Source organism: Arvicanthis niloticus, chromosome 6, assembly GCF_011762505.2.
Source record: "Arvicanthis niloticus isolate mArvNil1 chromosome 6, mArvNil1.pat.X, whole genome shotgun sequence".
Lineage (NCBI taxonomy): Eukaryota > Metazoa > Chordata > Mammalia > Rodentia > Muridae > Arvicanthis > Arvicanthis niloticus.
The window spans coordinates 7,392,333-7,413,785 of NC_047663.1; the positions used below are offsets into that span (position 1 = coordinate 7,392,333).

The 21,453-nt window shown below is 43.0% G+C and overlaps 1 protein-coding gene across 2 annotated transcripts in view; it reads left to right on the top strand.

The window, feature by feature from the left end:
• Positions 1–21,453, top strand: part of LOC117712083 (polymeric immunoglobulin receptor-like) — a 36,519-nt gene that overhangs the window by 789 nt on the left and 14,277 nt on the right. For both annotated transcript variants that reach the window (XM_076935496.1, XM_076935495.1), the window contains exons 2-8: positions 3,291–3,632; positions 4,693–4,776; positions 14,215–14,556; positions 15,644–15,784; positions 17,832–18,173; positions 19,263–19,403; positions 20,394–20,534. In XM_076935496.1, coding sequence (XP_076791611.1) covers positions 3,291–3,632; positions 4,693–4,776; positions 14,215–14,556; positions 15,644–15,784; positions 17,832–18,173; positions 19,263–19,403; positions 20,394–20,534 — 1,533 coding nt within the window. The remainder of the gene's footprint in view (positions 1–3,290; positions 3,633–4,692; positions 4,777–14,214; positions 14,557–15,643; positions 15,785–17,831; positions 18,174–19,262; positions 19,404–20,393; positions 20,535–21,453) is intronic.

Here is a 21,453-nt window from a genome sequence, read left to right on the forward strand (position 1 = left end):
AGGGTAGCTGGGCTTCCATCAAAGCCATTTGTCATTTCTTTGAAATCTCATCTATGAGGTATTTGGAAATATTAAATTGTCAACCATATTTTTATCTGTTTCATACAACACTAGACGTTGCCATTCTCCTCAAATGACAGACACCCCTGTGTCCTAACAACTCTCCCTCTATGCTGTAAACACTCTCTTGTCTCCCCTAATACCCTTCCCAGGCTGAGAACCAGTATTCTGTTCTCTACTCCTTTTAGGTTAACTTTTGTTCTTTTGAGAAAAAAATGTGTCTCTGTGGTGTTTGTATGTATAGATGTTTGTGTTTATGTCTCTCTGTGTGTGCACACACATGCATGTTCCCTCAGGTGCACACATATATGTGGAAGTCACAGATTGACGCTGGGTACCTTTCTCTATCACACTCGACCTTGTTTGTTCAGACATGGTCTCCCACTGAGCCTGGAGCTCACAGACTCAGTCTATCTGGACAGTGATCTCCAGGATCCTTCTGTCTTTGGGATTACAGACACCACACACCTCACCTGGATTTTTTCCCCATGTGTTCTGGGGATCCAAACTCAGATCTTGATTACATGTAAACACTTTACAGACTGCTCTGTCTCTCCATCCCCCTAGCCAAAGAGAGCAACTTTTTAGCTTCCACACATGAATAAAAATATGTGGTGGCGCCTGATTTATTTCAGTTCCTCCAATCTCACCCGTGGGCTGCAAATGGCGGAACTCAATCCTTTTACGATGATAATTCACTGCTTCATGCATCACACTCTATTATCTGTCCACCCACATCTGTGTGACTGTGCTGTGTCTACTGCAAACACAGCCAGGTAAACACAAGGGGAGATGTCTCTTGGACATACTTGCTTCATGTCTCTGGGTTGTGTGTTTGTTTTCTGTTACTGTGATACAGACCATGGCCAAAAACAACTTGGAGAGGAAAAGGTTTGTTTGGCTGAAACGTCCAGATCACAGTCCATCATGGAGGGAGGTCAGAGAGGGAGCAGAAGCAGGGCAGAAGGCTGGAGGCAGGAACTGAAGCAGAGAGCATAGAAGAGAGCGGCCTGCTGCCTTGCTCCCCATGGCTTGTTCAGCCTGCTTTCTTCTACTACCCAGGAGTGGCAGCACCCACAGTGAACTGCACCTTCTCACATCAAGAAGATGTCCCCCAGGCTTGCCTAGAGGCCAACCTGAGGGACACCATTTCTCAACTGGTGTTCTTCCTTTCTGTATGCTCCCAGACGGTGTCAGGTTTATAAAACCCCACCAGCTCAGGCTGTGTCCCCAAGTGGGACTGCTGAGTTATGCGTCAGTTCTACGCTAGTTTTCTGAGGAGCTCTCATAAAGTCTAACATACAATCCAACACACAGTGTGTGAGACATCCTCTGTCCCACATACATCAACAATTGTTATATTTTGTCTTTTAAGGTAATAACCATTGAACCTGGGTTATGATGCTCTCTGTGGTTCTGATTTGCATCGATCTTCCTGATGATCAGTGAAATAGAACATTTGTCCATATAGTTATTGACTATTTGTATCTTCTTTGAGAACTATCTGCTAATTTTCTCTGCTTGTCTGTGTGTGTGTGTGTGTGTGTGTGTGTGCGCATATATAGGTGTAAGCATGTGTGTTTAAGTGCTGGGGCAGTTAGCATGCACGTGTAGGTGTGAGCATGCATGCTGGGCATGTGTGTAGGTGTGAGCATGCATGTATAGGTGTGTGAGGGAGTGTGAGAATGCATAAGTAGGTGTGAGCATGTGTGTAGGTGTGAGCATGCATATGTAGGTGTGAGCATGCATGCGTGCAGGCACGGCCGCCCATGAGTATGCACACGTGTGGAGGCCTGAGGTTGAGAGGCCAGGTGTCATTCTTTAAATACTTTCTGCCCTTAGTTTTTATTTGATTTTATGTTTGACACAGGGTCTCATTTAGCTCTGGCTAGCTTGCAACTCTCTATGTAACCCAGGCTGGCCTTGAACTCACAGAGACATGCCTGCATGTGCCATCATGGCAGACTGCCACCTTTATTTTCTGAGACAGGGTTCCTCACTAAGACTGAAGCCGGGTTGGATGGCCAAGGAGCTTCTAGAGTCTCCTGTCCTTACTGTTGACCTCCGGTGCTGGTTCACAGGGACAGGGCATCACAACTTCTGACTTTTTACATGGCTGCTGGGGATCCAAATTCAGGTTCTCATTGTGCTTACACTGCAGATATGTTGCTGGCTAAGCCATATCTCCACGGCCACTTATTTGTCCATTTGTAATTGGATCATTATCACTGCTGGACTCCTTGAGCTGAATTCTTGCTCATGTAGTCTGGAAACTGACCTCTTGTTAGATCCGTAGTCTGAGTAGATTTTCTCCCACGCTGCAGGCTGTCTCTCCAGGCTGTTGGTGGAGACCTTTTCGTCTCAAATATTACATTCAGCAATTTGTGTTTTCTTACCTGTGGCATTAGGACATACTGTGTTGCTGAAGCCAATTCCCTGAAGCACTTCCTTAGCAGTTTTTCTTAGATTTATTTCTTTATGTGTCTTATATACATGAGTCCTCTATCTTCATTAAGAGGAGAAGTGGGCAACTGATGCCACTACAAATGGTTATGAGCCACCATGTGGGTGCTGGGAATTGAACTCAGGACCTCTGGAGGAGCAGCCAGTGCTCTTGACCACTGAGCCATCTCTCCAGATCTTTCTTTATCATTAAGCAGGTATTTGATAGTTGTTGCTTGTGCATGCTGTGTAAGCACCTCACCAATGGTGCTGCATCCTCAGTCCTTACCAGGAGGCCTGGGACTCAGATTACAAGAATCTGAAGGACAGCACAAGGTCTGTGTGCTGTGGGCTCTGCACCACGCAGAAACCAGATTGATTGGTGTCATTTTATTCAACCTCCAAGGCATCCATTCCAGAGACTGCTGAAACTACCAGAAGTGGAATCTGTGTGACCATGGAATGGGGCTTCTTCAGATGAACCTCCTGAGGGTTATGGGTATGGAAATGAAGATAGAATCCTGTCCAGTGGACACAGTCTTCTGTCACTTCCTCTGTTCCAACCATGATTGGTGGTTGTCACCATTTTACATTCTGAAAACTGTAACTGGCACCTTCAGCCATTTTTTCTTTTCTTTCTTTCTCATATTTTTCTTTTAAGGCTTCAACCAATAGGATAAGGATGCTGATCTCTCCAGGGGAAAGGGAAGCCTTCACTGGTTGATATTCAGTTCTTGAACTTGCCCTTGGAGTAGGAGATCAGGGGTCCCTGCGTTTGTGTTTTCCAGGCTGCTGCACTGCTCAGGATCCAGTCACAGGTCCAGAGGAGGTGAGCGGTCAGGAGAAGGGCTCCTTGACAGTGAAGTGCCGATATGCCTCAGGCTGGAATGATTACAACAAGTACTGGTGCCAAGGAGATTATTGGAAAACATGTGAGATTCTTGTTGAAACCGATGGATCAGAGCGGTTGGAGAAGAAGAACCGTGTGTCCATCAGGGATGACCAGAGAGGCTGCATCTTCACAGTGACCATGAAGGATCTGAGGATGAGTGATGCTGGCATTTACTGGTGTGGAATTACAAAAGCTGGAAATGATCACATGTTTCAAGTTAGTGTGAAGATTGTCCCAGGTAAGAAAAAAACCTGAAAATACTGGTTGGTGTGTGGTGGGATCAGTGACCCTTGTAAAAGTCTTACAAGAAAAGATAAACAGAGTCTACTCTATTTTGTTACATTTTCCACCGAGATAGAGGGTGAGGCGGGAAGCCTTGTCTCCTAGGTCCCCCACCCCCATTTGTGTCTGAGATATTCTCACTCCTACAGGTCTGAGAATTGAACGTAGAACCTCAAGTGTGCTAGGCAATCACTCTACCACTGAGCTAAACTCTCATGCTGAGACCCACTTCTCCATTAGCATAAAGTAAAGGAAGCCATGGACCATGTATTTCTGGACAAGATAGAGTAATTAGGACCAGAGTTACGTCTTGCTTCAAAGATCTACAACAAAGAAAATAGAATAATTGGAGCTGGAAACAGGCTCAGTGATTAAGACCACTGGCTGCTCTTCCAGGGGACTGCATTTTGATCCCAGCATCTACATGGTAGCTTGCAACCATCTGTCATTCAGTTTCAGGGATTCTAATGCCCTCTTCTGGCCTCCATGGGCACTGCAAGCAGATGCTGCATTTACAAGATAGAAAGGAGCACCCCCCCCCATGAATATTTTTTAGAAAAGTAAATGACATAAAGTATGGAAAACCAAGTTTTTCTCCGTATAGCACATAAGGCAGTGATGAGTACACTCTGAAGGAAGAAAATCATAAAGAGAGCTGTTTCTTTTCTCTGCATCTCATCTCTCTTTAGAAAAGAATTAAAGTGTTAGGCATGGTGGTGCACACCTTTAATCCCAGCAGTAGGGAGGCAGAGTTAGGCAGATCTCTGACTTGAGGCCTGTTCCATAGAGTGAGTCCCAAATGATCTGGGGCTACACAGAGAAACCCTGTCTCAAAAACATACAAACAAACAAACAAACAAAGTTAGTTAGTTAGTAAGTAAGTAAGTAAGTTTTGGTTTGTGACTGGGAATTGAGTTACTTAAATCCTAGATTTAGAAAGAAACTTAAGGCCATACCCAGAGCTGGACTATCCACAGGAGGACTGAATCATCTTCTCTTTGTATCTGCAACCCTAGAAATTTCAACTACAGTACTGACGACTGTACACACATTTCTGAAGTTCACACCAACCATGGAGGACACTGGCATGGAGAACATTGGTAAGGAACAAGTGACTCAGAGGACACCGAGATATCAAATATCTACTGAGATAGAGGGTGAGGCGGGGAAGCCTTGTCTCCTAGCCCCCATTTGTGTCTGAGATATTCTCACTCCTACAGAATTGAGAATTGAACATAGAATCTTTTGTGTGCTAGGGAATCACTCTACCACTGAGCTAAACTCCCATACTGAGACCCCCTTCTTTATTAACATAAAATAAAGGAAGCCAGGGACCATGTATTTCTGGGCAACATAGAGTAATAAGGACAAGGGTTACGTCTTGCTTCCAAGAACTATTAAATATCCATTGAACCTGGGTTATGATGCTCTCTGTGGTTCTGATTTGCATCGATCTTCCTGATGATCAGTGAAATAGAACATTTGCCCACATAGTTATTGACCATTTGTATCTTAATGAGAACTGTCTGCTCATTCTCTCTGCTGTGTGTGTGTGTGTGTGCGTGTGTGTGTGTGTGTGTGTGTGTGTGTGTGTGTGAGAGAGAGAGAGAGAGAGAGAGAGAGAGAGAGAGAGAGAGAGAGAGAGAACGAGCATTCATGTATAGGTGTAAGCATGTGCATGTCAGTGCTGGGGCAGTCAGCCGCACGTGTAGGTGTGAGCATGCATGCTGGGCATGTGTGTAGGTGTGAGCATGCATGTGTAGGTGTGTGAGAAAGTGTGATCATGCGTGTGTGCAGGCACAGCCGCCCACGGGTATACACACGTGTGGAGGCCTGAGGTTGAGAGGCCAGGTGTCATTTTTTTTTTTAAATTATGTTGTCTTCATTTTTTATTGGGTATTATATTTACATTTCAGATTTTCTTCTTACCCTACTTCCTCCCACCACCCAGAAACTTCCTATTCCATTCCCCCTCCTCATGCTTCTATGAGGCTGTGCCCCCACCTACCCCCCACCCCCACCACCTCCTTCCCACTCTCACATTTCCCTCCCCACACTCTGTGTTCGTTTTTCATGGGACCAAGAATCTTCTCTCCCTCCTATGCCCGACAAGGCCATCCTCCCCTATATATACCGCTGGAGTCATGGGTCCCTCCCTATGTGCTCCCAGGCTGGTGGTTTTGATCCTAGGGGCCTCTGGTTGGTTGGTATTGTTGCTTTCCTCATGGGGTCATAAACCCTTTCTGCTCCTTCAGTCTTCTCTCTAACTTCTCCATTGGGAAACCCCTGATCATATCAGTGGTTAGCTGTGATCATCATCCTCTGAATGTGTCAGTCTCTGGCAGACCTCTAAGGAGACAGCTATATCATGTTCTTGACAGCATGCACGTCCAGCCATCCACATCAGTGTCTAGCTTAGGTGGCTGTACATTGGGATGGATACCCAGGTGGTATGGTCTCCAGATGGCCCCTCCTTCAGTTTCTGTCCCATGTTTTGTTTCCATATTTGCTCCCTTGAGTATTTTTGTTTACTCGTTCTAAGTAGAACTGAGGTGTCCCCTCTTGGTCCTCCTTCTTCATGAGCTTCATGTGGTCTGTGGGTTGAGTTTTCACTATTCCAAGCTTTTGGGCTAACATCCGCTTGTCAGTGAGTAAATACCATGTGTTTTTTTTTTTTTTTTGTGATTGGGTTAACTCACTCAGGATGATAATTTCTAGTTCCATCCATTTACCTAAAAATTTCTCGAATTCATTATTTTTAATAGCTGAGTAATACTCCATTGTGTGAATGTACCACACTTTTTGTATTCATTCCTCTGTTGAGGGACATCTTGGTTCTTTCCAGCTTCTGGCTATTATAAATAAGGCTGCTATGAACATAGTGGAGCATATGTCCTTGTTATATGTTGGAGCATCTTCTGGGTATATGCCCAGGAGTGGTATAGCTGGATCCTCAGGTAATGAATGCTATGTCCAGTTTTCTGATAAACCGCCAGACTGATTTCCAGAGTGGTTGTACCAGCTTGCAATCCCACCAACAATGGAGGAGTGTTCCTCTTTCTCCGCATCCTCACCAGCATCTACCATCACCTGAGTTTTTGATCTTAGCCATTCTGACTGGTGTGAGGTGGCATCTCAGGGTTGTTTTGATTTGCATTTCCCCGATGACTAAGGATGTTGAGCATTTCTTAAGGTGCTTCTCAGCCATTCGAGTTTCCTCTGTTGAGAATTCTTTGTTTAGCTCTGTACCCCATTTTAATAGGGTTATTTGGTTGTCTGGAGTATAATTTCTTAAGTTCTTTGTATATCTTGGATATTAGCCCTCTATTGGATGTAGGATTGGGTAAGATCTTTTCCCAATCTGTTGGTTGCCGTTTTGTCTTATTGACAATGTCCTTTGCCTTACAGAAGCTTTGCAATTTGATGAGGTCCCATTTGTCAATTCTTGATTTTAGAGCAGAAGCCATTGGTGTTCTGTTCAGGAACTTTTCCCCTGTGCCTATGTATTCGAGGGTCTTCCCCACCTTCTCTTCTATTAGTTTCAGTGTATCTGGTTTTAAGTGAAGGTCTTTTATCCACTTGAATTTGAACTTTGTACAAGGAAATATGAATGGATTGATTTGCATCCTTCTACATGTTGACCTCCAGTTGAACCAGCACCATTTGCTGAAAATGCTGTCCTTTTTCCACTGGATGGTTTTAGCTCCTTTGTCAAAGATCAAATGATCATAGGTGTGTGGGCTCATTTCTGGACCTTCAATTCTATTCCATTGATCTTCCTGCCTGTCTCTGTACCAATACCATGCACTTTTTATTACTAATGCCCTGTAGTACAATTTGAGGTCAGGGATGGTGATTCCCCCAGAAGTTCCTTTATTGTTGAGAATAGTTCTTGCTATCCTGTTTTTTTTTGTTATTCCAAATAAATTTGCAAATTGCTTTTTCTATCTCTAAGAAGAATTGATTTGGAATTTTGATGGGGATTGCATTGAATCTATAGATTGCTTTTGGCAAGATGGCCAGTTTTACTAAATTAATCCTGCCTATCCAGGAGCATGGGAGATCTTTAAATCTTCTGAGATCTTCTATTTCTTTCTTCAGAGACTTGAAGTTCTTGTCATACAGATCTTTCAGTTGCTTGGTTAGATTCACTCCAAGGTATTTTATATTGTTTGTAACTATTGTGAAGGGTGTCATTTCCCTGATTTCTTTCTCAGCCTGTTTATCTTTTGAGTATTGGAAGGCTACTGATTTGTTTGAGTTGATTTTATATCCAGCCACTTTACTGAAGTTGTTTATCAGGTTTAGGAGTTCTCTGATGGAAATTTTAGGGTCACTTAAGTATACTATCATATCATCTGCAAATAGTGAAAGTTTGACTTCTTCCTTTCCTATTTGTATCCCTTTGACTTCCTTTTGTTGTCTAATTGCTCTAGCTAGGACTTCCAGTACTATATTAAATAGGCAGCCTTGTCTAGTCCCTGATCTTAGTGGGATTGCTTCAAGTTTCTCTCCATTTAGTTTGATGTTGGCTACTGGCTTGCTGTATATTGCTTTTACTATGTTTAGGTATGGACCTTGAATTCCTGATCTTTCCAAGACTTTTAACATGAAGGGATGTTGTATTTTGTCAAATGCTTTCTCAGCATCTAGTGAGATGATCATGTGGTTTTTTTCTCTGAGTTTATTTATGTAGTGGATTACATCGATGGATTTCCGAATATTGAACCATCCCGGCATTCCTGAGATAAAGCCTACTTGATCATGATGGATGATTGCTTTGATGTGTTGTTGGATTCGGTTTGTGAGAATTTTATTGAGTATTTTTGCATCGATATTCATAAGAGAGATTGGTCTGTATTCTTCTTTGTTGGGTCTTTGTGAGGCTTAGGTATGAGCGTAATTGTAGCTTCATAGAATGAATTGGGTATTGTTCCTTCTGTTTCTATTCTGTGGAATAGTTTGAACAGAATTGGTATTCGGTCTTCCTGGAAGGTCTGATAGAATTCTGCACTAAAACCATCTGGCCCTGGACGTTTTTTTGGTAGTGAGATTTTTAATGACTGCTTCATTTTCTTTAGGGGTTATGTGACTGTTAGATGGTTTATCTGCTCCTTGTTTAACTTTGGTACCTGGTGTCTATCTAGAAAATTGTCCATTTCATCCAGATTTTCCAATTTTGTTGAGTATAGGCCTTTGTAGTAGGATCTGACAATTTTTTTAATTTCCTCTGTTTCTGTTGTTATGCCTCCCTTTTCCGTTCTGATTTTATTAATTTGAATACTGTCTCTGTGCCCTTTGGTTAGTCTGGCTAAGGGTTTGTCTATCTTGATGATTTTCTCAAAGAACCAGCTCCTGGTTTTGTTGCTATTTTGTATAGTTCTTTCTGTTTCAACTTGGTTAATTTCAGCCCTGAGTTTGATTATTTCCTGTCTACTCCTCTTGGGTATATTAACTTCTTTTCGTTCTAACGCTTTCAGGTTTGCTGTTAAGTTGTTAGTGTATGCTCTTTCCATTTTCTTTTTGTGAGCACTTAGAGCTATGATTTTTCCTCTTAGTACTGCTTTCATGGAGTCCCACAGGTTTTGATATGATGTGTCCTCATTTTCATTAAATACTAAAAAGTCCTTAATTTCTTTCTTTATTTCTTCCTTGACCAAGTTATCATTGAGTAGAGCATTGTTCAGTGTCCACGTGTATGTGGGCTTTCTGTTGTTTTTGTCTATATCAAAGACGAGTCTTAGTCCATGGTGGTCTGATAGGGTACAAGGGATTATTTCAGTCTTTTTGTATCTGTTGAGGCCTGTTTTGTGACCAATTATATGGTTTATTTTCGAGAAGGTACCATGAGGTGCTGAGAAGGTATATTCTTTTGTTTTAGGATGAAATGTTCTATAGATGTCAGTTAAGTCCAATTGGTTCATAATTTCTTAGTTTCGTTGTGTCTCAGTTTAGTTTCTGTTTTCATGATCTGTCCATAGCTGAGAGTGGGGCGTTGAAATCTCCCACTATTATTGTGTGCAGTACAATGTATGCTTTAAGTTTTAGTAAAGTTTCTTTTATGTATGTGGGTGCCTTTGCATTCAGGGCACAGATGTTCAGAATTTCGAGTTCCTCTTGGTACATTTTTTTCCTTTGATGAATATGAAGCGTCCTTCTTTGTCTTTTTTGATTACTTTTGGTTGAAAAACGATTTTATTTGATATTAGAATCGCTACTCCAGCTTGTTTCTTGGGACCATTTGCTTGGAAGATTATTTTCCAACCTTTTATTCTGAGGTAGTGTCTGTCTTTTTCACAAAGGTGAGTTTCCTGTATGCAGCAAAATGTTGAGTCCTGTTTATGTATCCAGTCTGATAGTCTATGTCTTTTCGTTGGAGAATTGAGTCCATTGATAATAAGAGATATTAAGGAAAAGTGAATGTTGTTTCCTGTTATTTTTGTTATTGGCAGTGGAGTTATGTTTGTATAGCTACCTTCTTTTAGGGTTGTTGGAAGATTACTTTCTTGCTTTTTCTAGGTTGTAGTTTCCCTCCTTGTGTTGGAGTTTTCCACCAATTATCCTTTGAAGTGCTGGATTTGTGGTAAGATATTTTTTGTGTAAATTTGGTTTTGTCATGGAATATTTTGGTTTCTCCATCAATAGTGATTGAGAGTTTTACTGGGTATACTAGTCTGGGCTAGAATTTGTGTTCTCTTAGGGTCTGAATGACATTAGTCTAGAATCTTCTGGCTTTTATAGTCTCTGGTGAGAAGTCTGGTGTAATTCTTATAGGTCTGCCTTTATATGTTACTTTACTTTTTTCCCTTACTGCTTTTAGCATTTTTCTTTGTTTTGTACATTTGATGTTTTGATTATTATGTGGCAGGAAGAATTTCTTTTCTGATCTAAACAATTTGGAGTTCTGTAGGCTTCTTGTATAGTTATGGACATCTCTTTCTTTAGGTTAGGGAAGTTTTCCTCTATAATTTTGTTGAAGATATTTACTGGTCCTTTAAGTTGAGAGTCTTCCCCCTCATCTATACCTATTATCCTTAGGTTTGGCCTTCTCATTGTGTCTTGGATTTCCTGTATGTTTTGGGTTAGGAGCTTTTTGTATTTTGTATTTTCTTTGACAGTTGTGTCAATGTTTTCCATGGTATCTTCTGCACATGAGATTCTATCTTCTATCTCTTGTATTCTGTTGGTGATACTTGTGTCTATGACTCCTGATCTTTTTTTTTTTTTTTTTTTTTTTTTTTTTTTTTTTTTTTTTTTTAGGTTTTCTATCTCCATGGTAGTCTTCCTTTGTGATTTTTTAATTGTTTTTACTTCCATTTTAAGATCTTGGATGGTTTAGTTTAATTCCTTCACCTGTTTGATTGTGTTTTCTTGCAATTCATTAAAGGATTTTTGTGTTTCCTCTTTAAGGGTTTCTATCTGTCTACCAGTGTTCTCCTTAAATTCTTTGAGAGTGTTATTTATATCCTTCTTAAAGTCCTCTATCATCGTCATGAGAAGTGATTTTAATTCTGAATCCTGCTTTTCTGGTGTGATGGGGTGTTCAGGGCTTGCTATGATGGGGGAACTGGGTTCTGATGATGTCATGTAACTTTGGATTCTGTTGCTTACGTTCTTGTGCTTGCGTTTCGCCATCTGGTTAACTCTAGTGCTGCCTGTACTCGCTGTCTCTGACTGAAGCCTGCCTTTCCAGTTATCTTGCTTGTGTCTGATCCCCTCGGGGTCCAGATGTCTCTGTGATCTTTTCCAGCTGCTCTGAGTACAGTGGTACCTCTAGGATGCCTCAGGATATGGTGCCTCCAAGGTGGCAGACCAGCTAGGTGTCTGCTGTTCTGGGTGCAGTGTCTCCTCTAGGATATCTCAGGATAAGGTGTCCACTGCTCCGAGTGCAGTGGTTCCTCTAGGATGTCTCAGGATATGTAGTCTGTTGCTCTGAGTTCAGTTGTTCCTCTGCCACTCTGGGTTCAGTGGACACTCTAGGTTGTCTCGGGAGGAGTCCGGTGTCCACACAGGAGTGGACCGGGCGCCGGTCTGCACCAGGCCTCAGATCTGGGAGAGGGGCAGAAAAGGATCACCACTCCACAGGGTCAGGGTTTGGGTTTCTGCTGGAATCTGAGCGCTCCTCAAACCCAGCTATGGGTGCAGAGCAGTATCTGGGTCTTCTTACCTACATCTCTGGGTTTAGTGGATCCTCTATGATGTCTTGGGAGGAGTCCAGTGTCCACACAGGAGTGGACTGGACGCGGGTCTGCAGCCAGATGTCATTCTTTAAATACTTTCTGCCCTTAGTTTTTATTTGATTTTATGTTTGACACAGGGTATCATTTAGCTCTGGCTAGCTTTCAATTCTCTATGTAGCCCAGGCTTGTTGCGGCCGGTGCTGCTCCACGTTGGGCGCCAAAAATGTTGAGAGCCAAAAATGATGAGAGCAGCTCTGACCCACACTTGGGGCCAAAATGTCTCGGACCGTTCTGTCAATGTTGGAACCCGCACTGCCAAAAGCCGTGGGGACTAACTTGTTAGCCCACACTGCCCCAAGCTGCTCCGGTCTGTGGGTCAGGGTTCAGCAAGAGAGAGAGTGAGGATGAACTCGAAGAATGGAGACCAGACAGAGTGTGATTCAATCCCGTTTATTCTTCAGTCTCTCTTTTTCTTTCCAAGTCCCAAGTCTTGAGTTCCTAGTCCCTAGTTCCTAGTCCCCAGTGCCTCCAAGTTGCAAGTTTCTTCTCCCAAGTGCTGTGCCTAATGTCTAATAATTCTTCTGAGTTCTCTAGTCCAAGTGTCTTCTTCCTCAATGCCTAATTCCTACTCCAAGTTGCACTCCAAGTTGTACTCTCTAACCTAATTCCTAGTTCCAAGTTGTACTGCCCAAGTTCTTTCTCCAAGTTGTACTGTTGTATCTGAAGTGTCTGATTCTCTGTTCCTCCAAATTGTTCTGAACTCTCCTGTCTGCCTCTCGCCTTTTATATGTCTCACTTCTATGCCATTCCTCTAAGTCATTCTTTTAATCATGCCCTTAGGTCTTGTCTCTAAATCTGATCTCTAAGTAACACCCTTAAGTGACACACCTTTAAGTCTCACACACCCAAGGGAAAATCATGGGTATCTAAAGCAATATGTTATCAGAGTGTGCTCAGCTGTTGTAGGCTAATGTAATCAAGTCTCTTTTCAGGGTATATGGCTCAAGATGGCTACAAGGATGATAGCTGCCTTCTGTCGGCACCCCACACAGGCTGGCCTTGAGCTCACAGAGACATGCCTGCATGTGCCACCATGGCTGACTGCCACCTTTATTTTCTGAGACAGGGTTCCTCACTAAGACTGAAGCCGGGTTGGATGGCCAAGGAGCTTCTAGAATCTCCTGTCCTTACTGTTGACCTCCGGTGCTGGGTTACAGGGACATGGCATCACAACTTCTGACTTTTTACATGGCTGCTGGGAATACAAATTCAGGTTCCGCACTGTGCTTACACTGCAGATATGTTGCTGGCTAAGCCATATCTCCACGGCCCCTTTTGTCATTGGATTATGATCACTGCTGGACTCCTTGAGCTGAATTCTTGCTCATGTAGTCTGGAAACTGACCTCTTGTCAGATCCGTAGTCTGAGTAGATTTTCTCCCACGCTGCAGGCTGTCTCTCCAGGCTGTTGGTGGAGACCTTTTAGTCTCAAGTATTACAGTCAGCAATTTTTGTTTTCTTACCTGTGGCATTAGGACACACTGTGTTGCTGAAGCCAATTCCCTGAAGCACTTCCTTGGCAGTTTTTCTTAGATTTATTTCTTTATGTGTCTTATATACATGAGTCCTCTATCTTCATTAAGAGGAGAAGTGGGCAACTGATGCCACTACAAATGGTTATGAGCCACCATGTGGGTGCTGGGAATTGAACTCAGGACCTCTGGAGGAGCAGCCAGTGCTCTTGACCACTGAGCCATCTCTCCAGATCTTTCTTTATCATTAAGCAGGTATTTGATAGCTGTTGCTTGTGCATGCTGTGTAAGCACCTCACCAATGGTGCTGTATCCTCAGTCCTTAGCAGGAGCTCTGGGATTCAGATTATATGCATCTGAAGGACAGCACAGGGTCTGTGGGCTGTGGGCTCTGCACCACGCAGAAACCAGATCGATTGGTGTCATTTTATTCAACCTCCAAGGCATCCATTCCAGAAACTGCTGAAACTACCAGAAGTGGAATCTGTGTGACCATGGAATGGGGCTTTTTCAGATGAACCTCCTGAGGGTCATGGGTATGGACATGAAGATAGTATCCTCTCCCGTGGACACAGTCTTCTGTCACTTCCTCTGTTCCAGCCATGATTGGTCATTGTCACCATTTTACATTCTGAAAACTGTAACTGGCATCTTCAGTCATTTTTTCTTTTCTTTCTTTCTCATGTTTTTCTTTTAAGGCTTTAACCAATAGGATAAGGATGCTGATCTCTCCAGGGAAAAGGGAAGCCTTCACTGGTTGATATTCAGTTCATGAACTCTGCCCTTGGAGTAGGAGATCAGGGGTCCCTGCGTTTGTGTTTTCCAGGCTGCTGCACTGCTCAGGATCCAGTCACAGGTCCAGAGGACGTGAGTGGTCAGGAGAAGGGCTCCTTGACAGTGAAGTGCCGATATGCCTCAGGCTGGAATGATTACAACAAGTACTGGTGCCAAGGAGATTATTGGAAAACATGTGAGATTCTTGTTGAAACCGATGGATCAGAGCGGTTGGAGAAGAAGAACCGTGTGTCTATCAGGGATGACCAGAGAGGCTGCATCTTCACAGTGACCATGAAGGATCTGAGAATGAGTGATGCTGGCATTTACTGGTGTGGAATTACAAAAGCTGGAAATGATCACATGTTTCAAGTTAGTGTGAAGATTGTCCCAGGTAAGGAAAAAACTGAAAATACTGGTTGGTGTGTGGTGGGATCAGTGACCCTTGTAAAAAGTCTTACAAGAAAAGATAAACAGAGTCTACTCTATTTTGTCCCATTTTCTACAGAGTTAGAGGGTGAGGCAGGGAAGCCTTGTCTCCTAGGTCCCCCACCCCCATTTGTGTCTGAGATATTCTCACTCCTACAGGTCTGAGAATTGAATGTAGAACCTCAAGTGTGCTAGGCAATCACTCTACCACTGAGCTAAACTCCCATGCTGAGACCCACTTCTCCATTAACATAAAGTAAAGGAAGCCATAGACCATGTATTTCTGGACAAGATAGAGTAATTAGGACCAGAGTTACGTCTTGCTTCAAAGATCTACAACAAAGAAAATAGAATAATTGGAGCTGGAAACAGGCTCAGTTATTAAGACCACTGGCTGCTCTTCCAGGGGACTGGATTTCAATCCCAGCATCTACATGGTAGCTTGCAACCATCTGTCATTCAGTTTTAGGGGTTCTGATGCCCTCTTTTGGCCTCCATGGGCACTGCAAGCAGATGCTGCATTTAGAAGATAGAAAGGAGCACCCACCCACCCCACACACATGACTATTTTGTAAAAAAGTAAATGACATAAAGTATGGAAAACCAGGTTTTTCTCCGTATAGCACATAAGGCAGTGATGAGTACACTCTGAAGGAAGAAAATCTTAACAGAGAGCTGTTTTTTTTTTTCACTGAATCTCATCTTTCTTTAGAAAAGAATTAAAGTGTTAGGCATGGTGGTGCACACCTTTAATCCCAGAAGTAGAGAGGCAAAGGTAGGCAGATCTCTGACTTGAGGCCGGCCTGTTCCATAGAGTGAGTTCCAAATGATCTGGGGCTACACAGAGAAACCCTGTCCCAAAAACAAACACACACACACACACAAACAAACAAACAAAATGAGTGAGTAAGTAAGTAAGTAAGTAAGTAAGTTTGGATGGTGACTGGGAATTGAGCTCCTTAATTTCTAGTGGAAAGAACTTAAGGCCATACCCAGAGCTGGACTATCCACAGGAGGACTGAATCATTTTCTCTTTGTATCTGCAACCCTAGAAATTTCAACTACAGTACTGAGGACCATACCCACATTTCTGAAGTTCACACCAACCATGGAGGACACTGGCATGGAGAACATTGGTACGGAACAAGTGACTCAGAGGACACCGAGATATCAAATATCTACCGAGATAGAGGGTGAGGTGGAGAAGCCTTGTCTCCTAGTTCCCCCATTTGTGTCTGAGATATTCTCACTCCTATAGATCTGAGAATTGAACATAGAATCTCTTGTGTGCTAGGCAATCACTCTACCACTTAGCTAAACTCCCATGCTGAGACCCCCTTCTTTATTAACATAAAATAAAGGAAGCCAGGGACCATGTATTTCTGGGCACCATAGAGTAATAAGGACCAGGGTTACGTCTTGCTTCGAAGATCTATTAAATATCCATTGAACCTGGGTTATGATGCTCTCTGTGGTTCTGATTTGCATCGATCTTCCTGATGATCAGTGAAATAGAACATTTGTCCACATAGTTATTGACCATTTGCATCTTAATGAGAACTGTCTGCTCATTCTCTCTGCTGTGTGTGTGTGTGTGCGTGTGTGTGTGTGTGTGTGTGTGTGTGAGAGAGAGAGAGAGAGAGAGAGAGAGAGAGAGAGAGAGAGATTCTTGTATAGGTGTAAGAATGTGTGTTTAAGTGCTGGGGAATTAGCATGCACGTGTAGGTGTGAGCATGCATGTGTAGGTGTAAGTATGGGTGCGTGCAGGCACGGCCGCCCATGGGTATGCACACATGTGGAGGCCTGAGGTTGAGAGGCCAGGTGTCATTCTTTAAATACTTTCTGCCCTTAGTTTTAATTTGATTTTATGTTTGACACAGGGTCTCATTTAGCTCTGGCTAGCTTGCAACTCTCTATGTAACCCAGGCTGGCCTTGAACTCAGAGAGACATGCCTGCAAGTGCCATCATGACAGACTGCCACCTTTATTTTCTGAGACAGGCTTCCTCACTGAAACTGAAACCAGGTTGGATGGCCAAGGAGCTTCTAGAATCTCCTGTCTCTACTGTTGACCTCCGGTGCTGGTCCACAGGGACACACCATCACGACTTCTGACATTTACATGGTTGCTGGGGATCCAAATTCAGGTTCTCATTGTGCTTACACTGCAGATATGTTGCTGGCTAAGCCACATCTCCACGGCCCCTTATTTGTCCATTTGTAATTGGATTATGATCACTGCTGGACTCCTTGAGCTGAATTCTTGCTCATGTAGTCTGGAAACTGACCTCTTGTCAGATCCGTAGTCTGAGTAGATTTTCTCCCACGCTGCAGGCTGTCTCTCCAGGCTGTTGGTGGAGACCTTTTAGTCTCAAATATTACATTCAGCAACTTTTGTGTTCTTACCTGTGGCATTAGGACACACTGTGTTGTTGAAGCCAATTCCCAGAAGCACTTCCTTAGCAGTTTTTCTTAGATTTATTTCTTTATGTGTTTTATATACATGAGTCCTCTATCTTCATTAAGAGGAGAAGTGGGCAACTGATGCCACTACAAATGGTTGTGAGCCACCATGTGGGTGCTGGGAATTGAACTCAGGACCTCTGGAGGAGCAGCCAGTGCTCTTGACCACTGAGCCATCTCTCCAGATCCTCCTTTATCATTAAGCAGGTATTTGATAGCTGTTGCTTGTGCATGCTGTGTAAGCACCTCACCAATGGTGCTGCATCCTCAGTCCTTAGCAGGAGCTCTGGGATTCAGATTATATGCATCTGAAGGACAGCACAGGGTCTGTGGGCTGTGGGCTCTGCACCACGCAGAAACCAGATCGATTGGTGTCATTTCATTCAACCTCCAAGGCATCCATTCCAGAAACTGCTGAAACTACCAGAAGTGGAATCTGTGTGACCATGGAATGGGGCTTTTTCAGATGAACCTCCTGAGGGTCATGGGTATGGACATGAAGATAGAATCCTGTCCCGTGGACACAGTCTTCTGTCACTTCCTCTGTTCCAGCCATGATTGGTGGTTGTCACCATTTTATATTCTGAAAACTGTAACTGGTATCTTCAGCCATTTTTTTCTTTTCTTTCTTTCTCATATTTTTCTTTTAAGGCTTCAACCAATAGGATAAGGATGCTGATCTCTCCAGGGAAAAGGGAAGCCTTCACTGGTTGATATTCAGTTCTTGAACTTGCCCTTGGAGTAGGAGATCAGGGGTCCCTGCGTTTGTGTTTTCCAGGCTGCTGCACTGCTCAGGATCCAGTCACAGGTCCAGAGGATGTGAGTGGTCAGGAGAAGGGCTCCTTGACAGTGAAGTGCCGATATGCCTCAGGCTGGAATGATTACAACAAGTACTGGTGCCAAGGAGATTATTGGAAAACATGTGAGATTCTTGTTGAAACCGATGGATCAGAGCGGTTGGAGAAGAAGAACCGTGTGTCCATCAGGGATGACCAGAGAGGCTGCATCTTCACAGTGACCATGAAGGATCTGAGGATGAGTGATGCTGGCATTTACTGGTGTGGAATTACAAAAGCTGGAAATGATCACATGTTTCAAGTTAGTGTGAAGATTGTCCCAAGTAAGAAAAAAACCTGAAAATACTGGTTGGTGTGTGGTGGGATCAGTGACCCTTGTAAAAGTCTTACAAGAAAAGATAAACAGACTCTACTCTATTTCGTCCCATTTTCCACCGAGATAGAGGGTGAGGCGGGAAGCCTTGTCTCCTAGGTCCCCCACCCCCATTTGTGTCTGAGATATTCTCACTCCTACGAGAATTGAATGTAGAACCTCAAGTGTGCTAGGCAATCACTCTACCACTGAGCTAAACTCTCATGCTGAGACCCACTTCTCCATTAGCATAAAGTAAAGGAAGCCATGGACCATGTATTTCTGGACAAGATAGAGTAATTAGGACCAGGGTTACATCTTGTTTCAAAGATCTACAACAAAGAGAATAGAATAATTGGAGCTGGAAACAGGCTCAGTTATTAAGACCACTGGCTGCTCTTCCAGGGGACTGGATTTCAATCCCAGCATCTACATGGTAGCTTGCAACCATCTGTCATTCAGTTTTAGGGGTTCTGATGCCCTCTTCTGGCCTTCATGGGCACTGCAAGCAGATGCTGCATTTACAAGATAGAAAGGAGCATCCATGCACACACACATGACTATTTTGTAAAAAAGTAAATGACATAAAGTATGGAAAACCAAGTTTTTCTCCGTATAGCACACAAGGCCATAATGAGTACACTCTGAAGGAAGAAAATCTTAACAGAGAGCTGTTTCTTTTCTCTGCATCTCATCTCTCTTTAGAAAAGAATTAAAGTGTTAGTCATGGTGGTGCACACCTTTAATCCCAGAAGTAGAGAGGCAAAGGTAGGCAGATCTCTGAGCTTGAGTCTGGCCTGTTCCATAGAGTGAGTCCCAAATTATCTGTGGCTACACAGAGAAACCCTGCCTAAAAAATAAACCAATAAGAAATAAATAAATAAATAAATAAATAAATAAATAAAGTGGGTATGCAAGAATGTAAGTAAGTAAATAAGTTTTGGTTTGTGACTTGGAATTGAGTTACTTAAATCCTAGTGGAAAGAACTTAAGGCCATACCCAGATATGCACTATCCACAGGAGGACTGAATCATTTTCTCTTTGTATCTGCAACCCTAGAAATTTCAACTACAATACTGAGGACCGTACCCACATTTCTGATGTCCACACCAACCATGGAGGACACTGGCATGGAGAACATTGGTACGGAACAAGTGACTCATAGGATACCGAGATATCGAATATCTACCAAGACAGAGGGTGAGGCGGGGAACCCTTGTCTCCTAGTTCCCCCATTTGTGTCTGAGATATTCTCACTCCTACAGATCTGAGAATTGAATGTAGAACCTCATGTGTGCTAGGCAATCACTCTACCACTGAGCTAAACTCCCATGCTGAGACCCCCTTCTTTATTAACATAAAATAAAGGAAGCCATGAACCATGTATTTCTGGGCAAGATAGTAATAAGGACCAGGGTTACATCTTGCTTCAAAGATCTACAACAAAGAAAATAGAATAATTGGTGTTGGAGACAGGCTTAGTGATTAAGACTACTGGATGCTCTTCCAGAGGACAGGATTTCAGTCCCAGCATCTACATGGTAGCTTGCAACCATCTGTCATTCAGTTTCAGGGGTTCTGATTCCCTCTTCACACCTCTATGGGCAGGGCAAGCAGATGCTGCATTTAGAGAAATAAAAAAAGAAAGGATAGATAAAAAGAAAGAAAGAAAAAAAGAAAAAAGAAAGGGTAGAAAGGAGTACCCATACACACACACATGAATATTTTTTAAAAAATAAGTGAAATAAAGTATGGAAAATTAAGTTTTTCTGCGTATAGCACACAAGGCCGTAATGAGTACACTCTGAAAGAAGAAAATCTTAACAGAGAGCTGTTTCTTTTCTCTGCATCTCATCTCTCTTTAGAAAAGAATTAAAGTGTTAGGCATGGTGGTGCACACCTTTAATCCCAGAGTAGGGAGGCAGAGGTAGGCAGATCTCTGACTTGAGGCCGGCCTGTTCCATAGAGTGAGTTCCAAATGATCTGGGGCTACACAGAGAAACCCTGTCTCAAAAAAAAAAGAATGAATGAATGAATAAATAAATAAATAAAGTAAGTAAGTAAGTAAGTTTTGGTTTAATGACGGAATTGAGCTCCTTAACTCCTAGCGGAAAGAACTTAAGGCCATACCCAGAGCTGGACTATCCACAGGAGGACTGAATCATTTTCTCTTTGTATCTGCAACCCCAGAAATTTCAACTACAGTACTGAGGACCGTACCCACATTTCTGACGTCCACACCAACCATGGAGGACACTGGCATGGAGAACATTGGTACGGAACAAGTGACTCAGAGGACACCGAGATATCGAGTATCTACTGAGATAGAGGGTGAGGCGGGGAACCCTTGTCTCCTAGTTCCCCCATTTGTGTCTGAGATATTCTCACTCCTACAAATCTGAGAATTGAATGTAGAACCTCATGTGTGCCAGCCAATCACTCTACCACTGAGCTAAACTCCCATGCTGAGACCCCCTTCTCCATTAACATAAAATAAAGGAAGCCAGGGACCATGTATTTCTGGGCAAGATAGAGTAATAAGGACCAGGGTTACATCTTGCTTTAAAGATCTACACCAAGAAAATAGAATAATTGAACCTGGAAACAGTCTCAGTGATTATGACCACTGGCTGCTTTTCCAGGGGACTGCATTTCAATCCCAGCATCTACATGGTAGCCTGCAACATCTGTCATTCAGTTTCAGGGGTTCTGCCACCCACTTCCTGCTTCCATGGGCACTGCAAGCAGATGCTGTATTTACAGGATAGAAAGGAGCACCCATGCACACACACGAATATAATTTTTTAAAAATAAATGACATAAAGTTTGGAAAACCAAGTTTTTATATGTGTTGCCCACAAGGCTGTAATGAGTACACTCTGAAAGAAGAAAATCTTAACAGAGAGCTGTTTCTTTTCTCTGTATATCATCTTTCTTTAGAAAAGAATTAAAGTGTTAGTCATGGTGGTACACACCTTTAATCTTAGCAGTAGAGAGGCAAAGGTAGGCAGATCTCTGAGCTTGAGGCCGGCCTGTTCCATAGAGTGAGTCCCAAATGATCTGGGGCCACACAGAGAAACCATGTCTCAGAAGTAAACAAACAAACAACTAAATAAATATAGTGAGTAAGTTTTGGATGGTGACTGCGAATTGAGCTCCTTAACTCCTAGTGGAAAGAACTTAAGGCCATACCCAGAGCTGCACTATCCACAGGAGGACTGAATCATTTCCTCTTTGTATCTGCAACCCC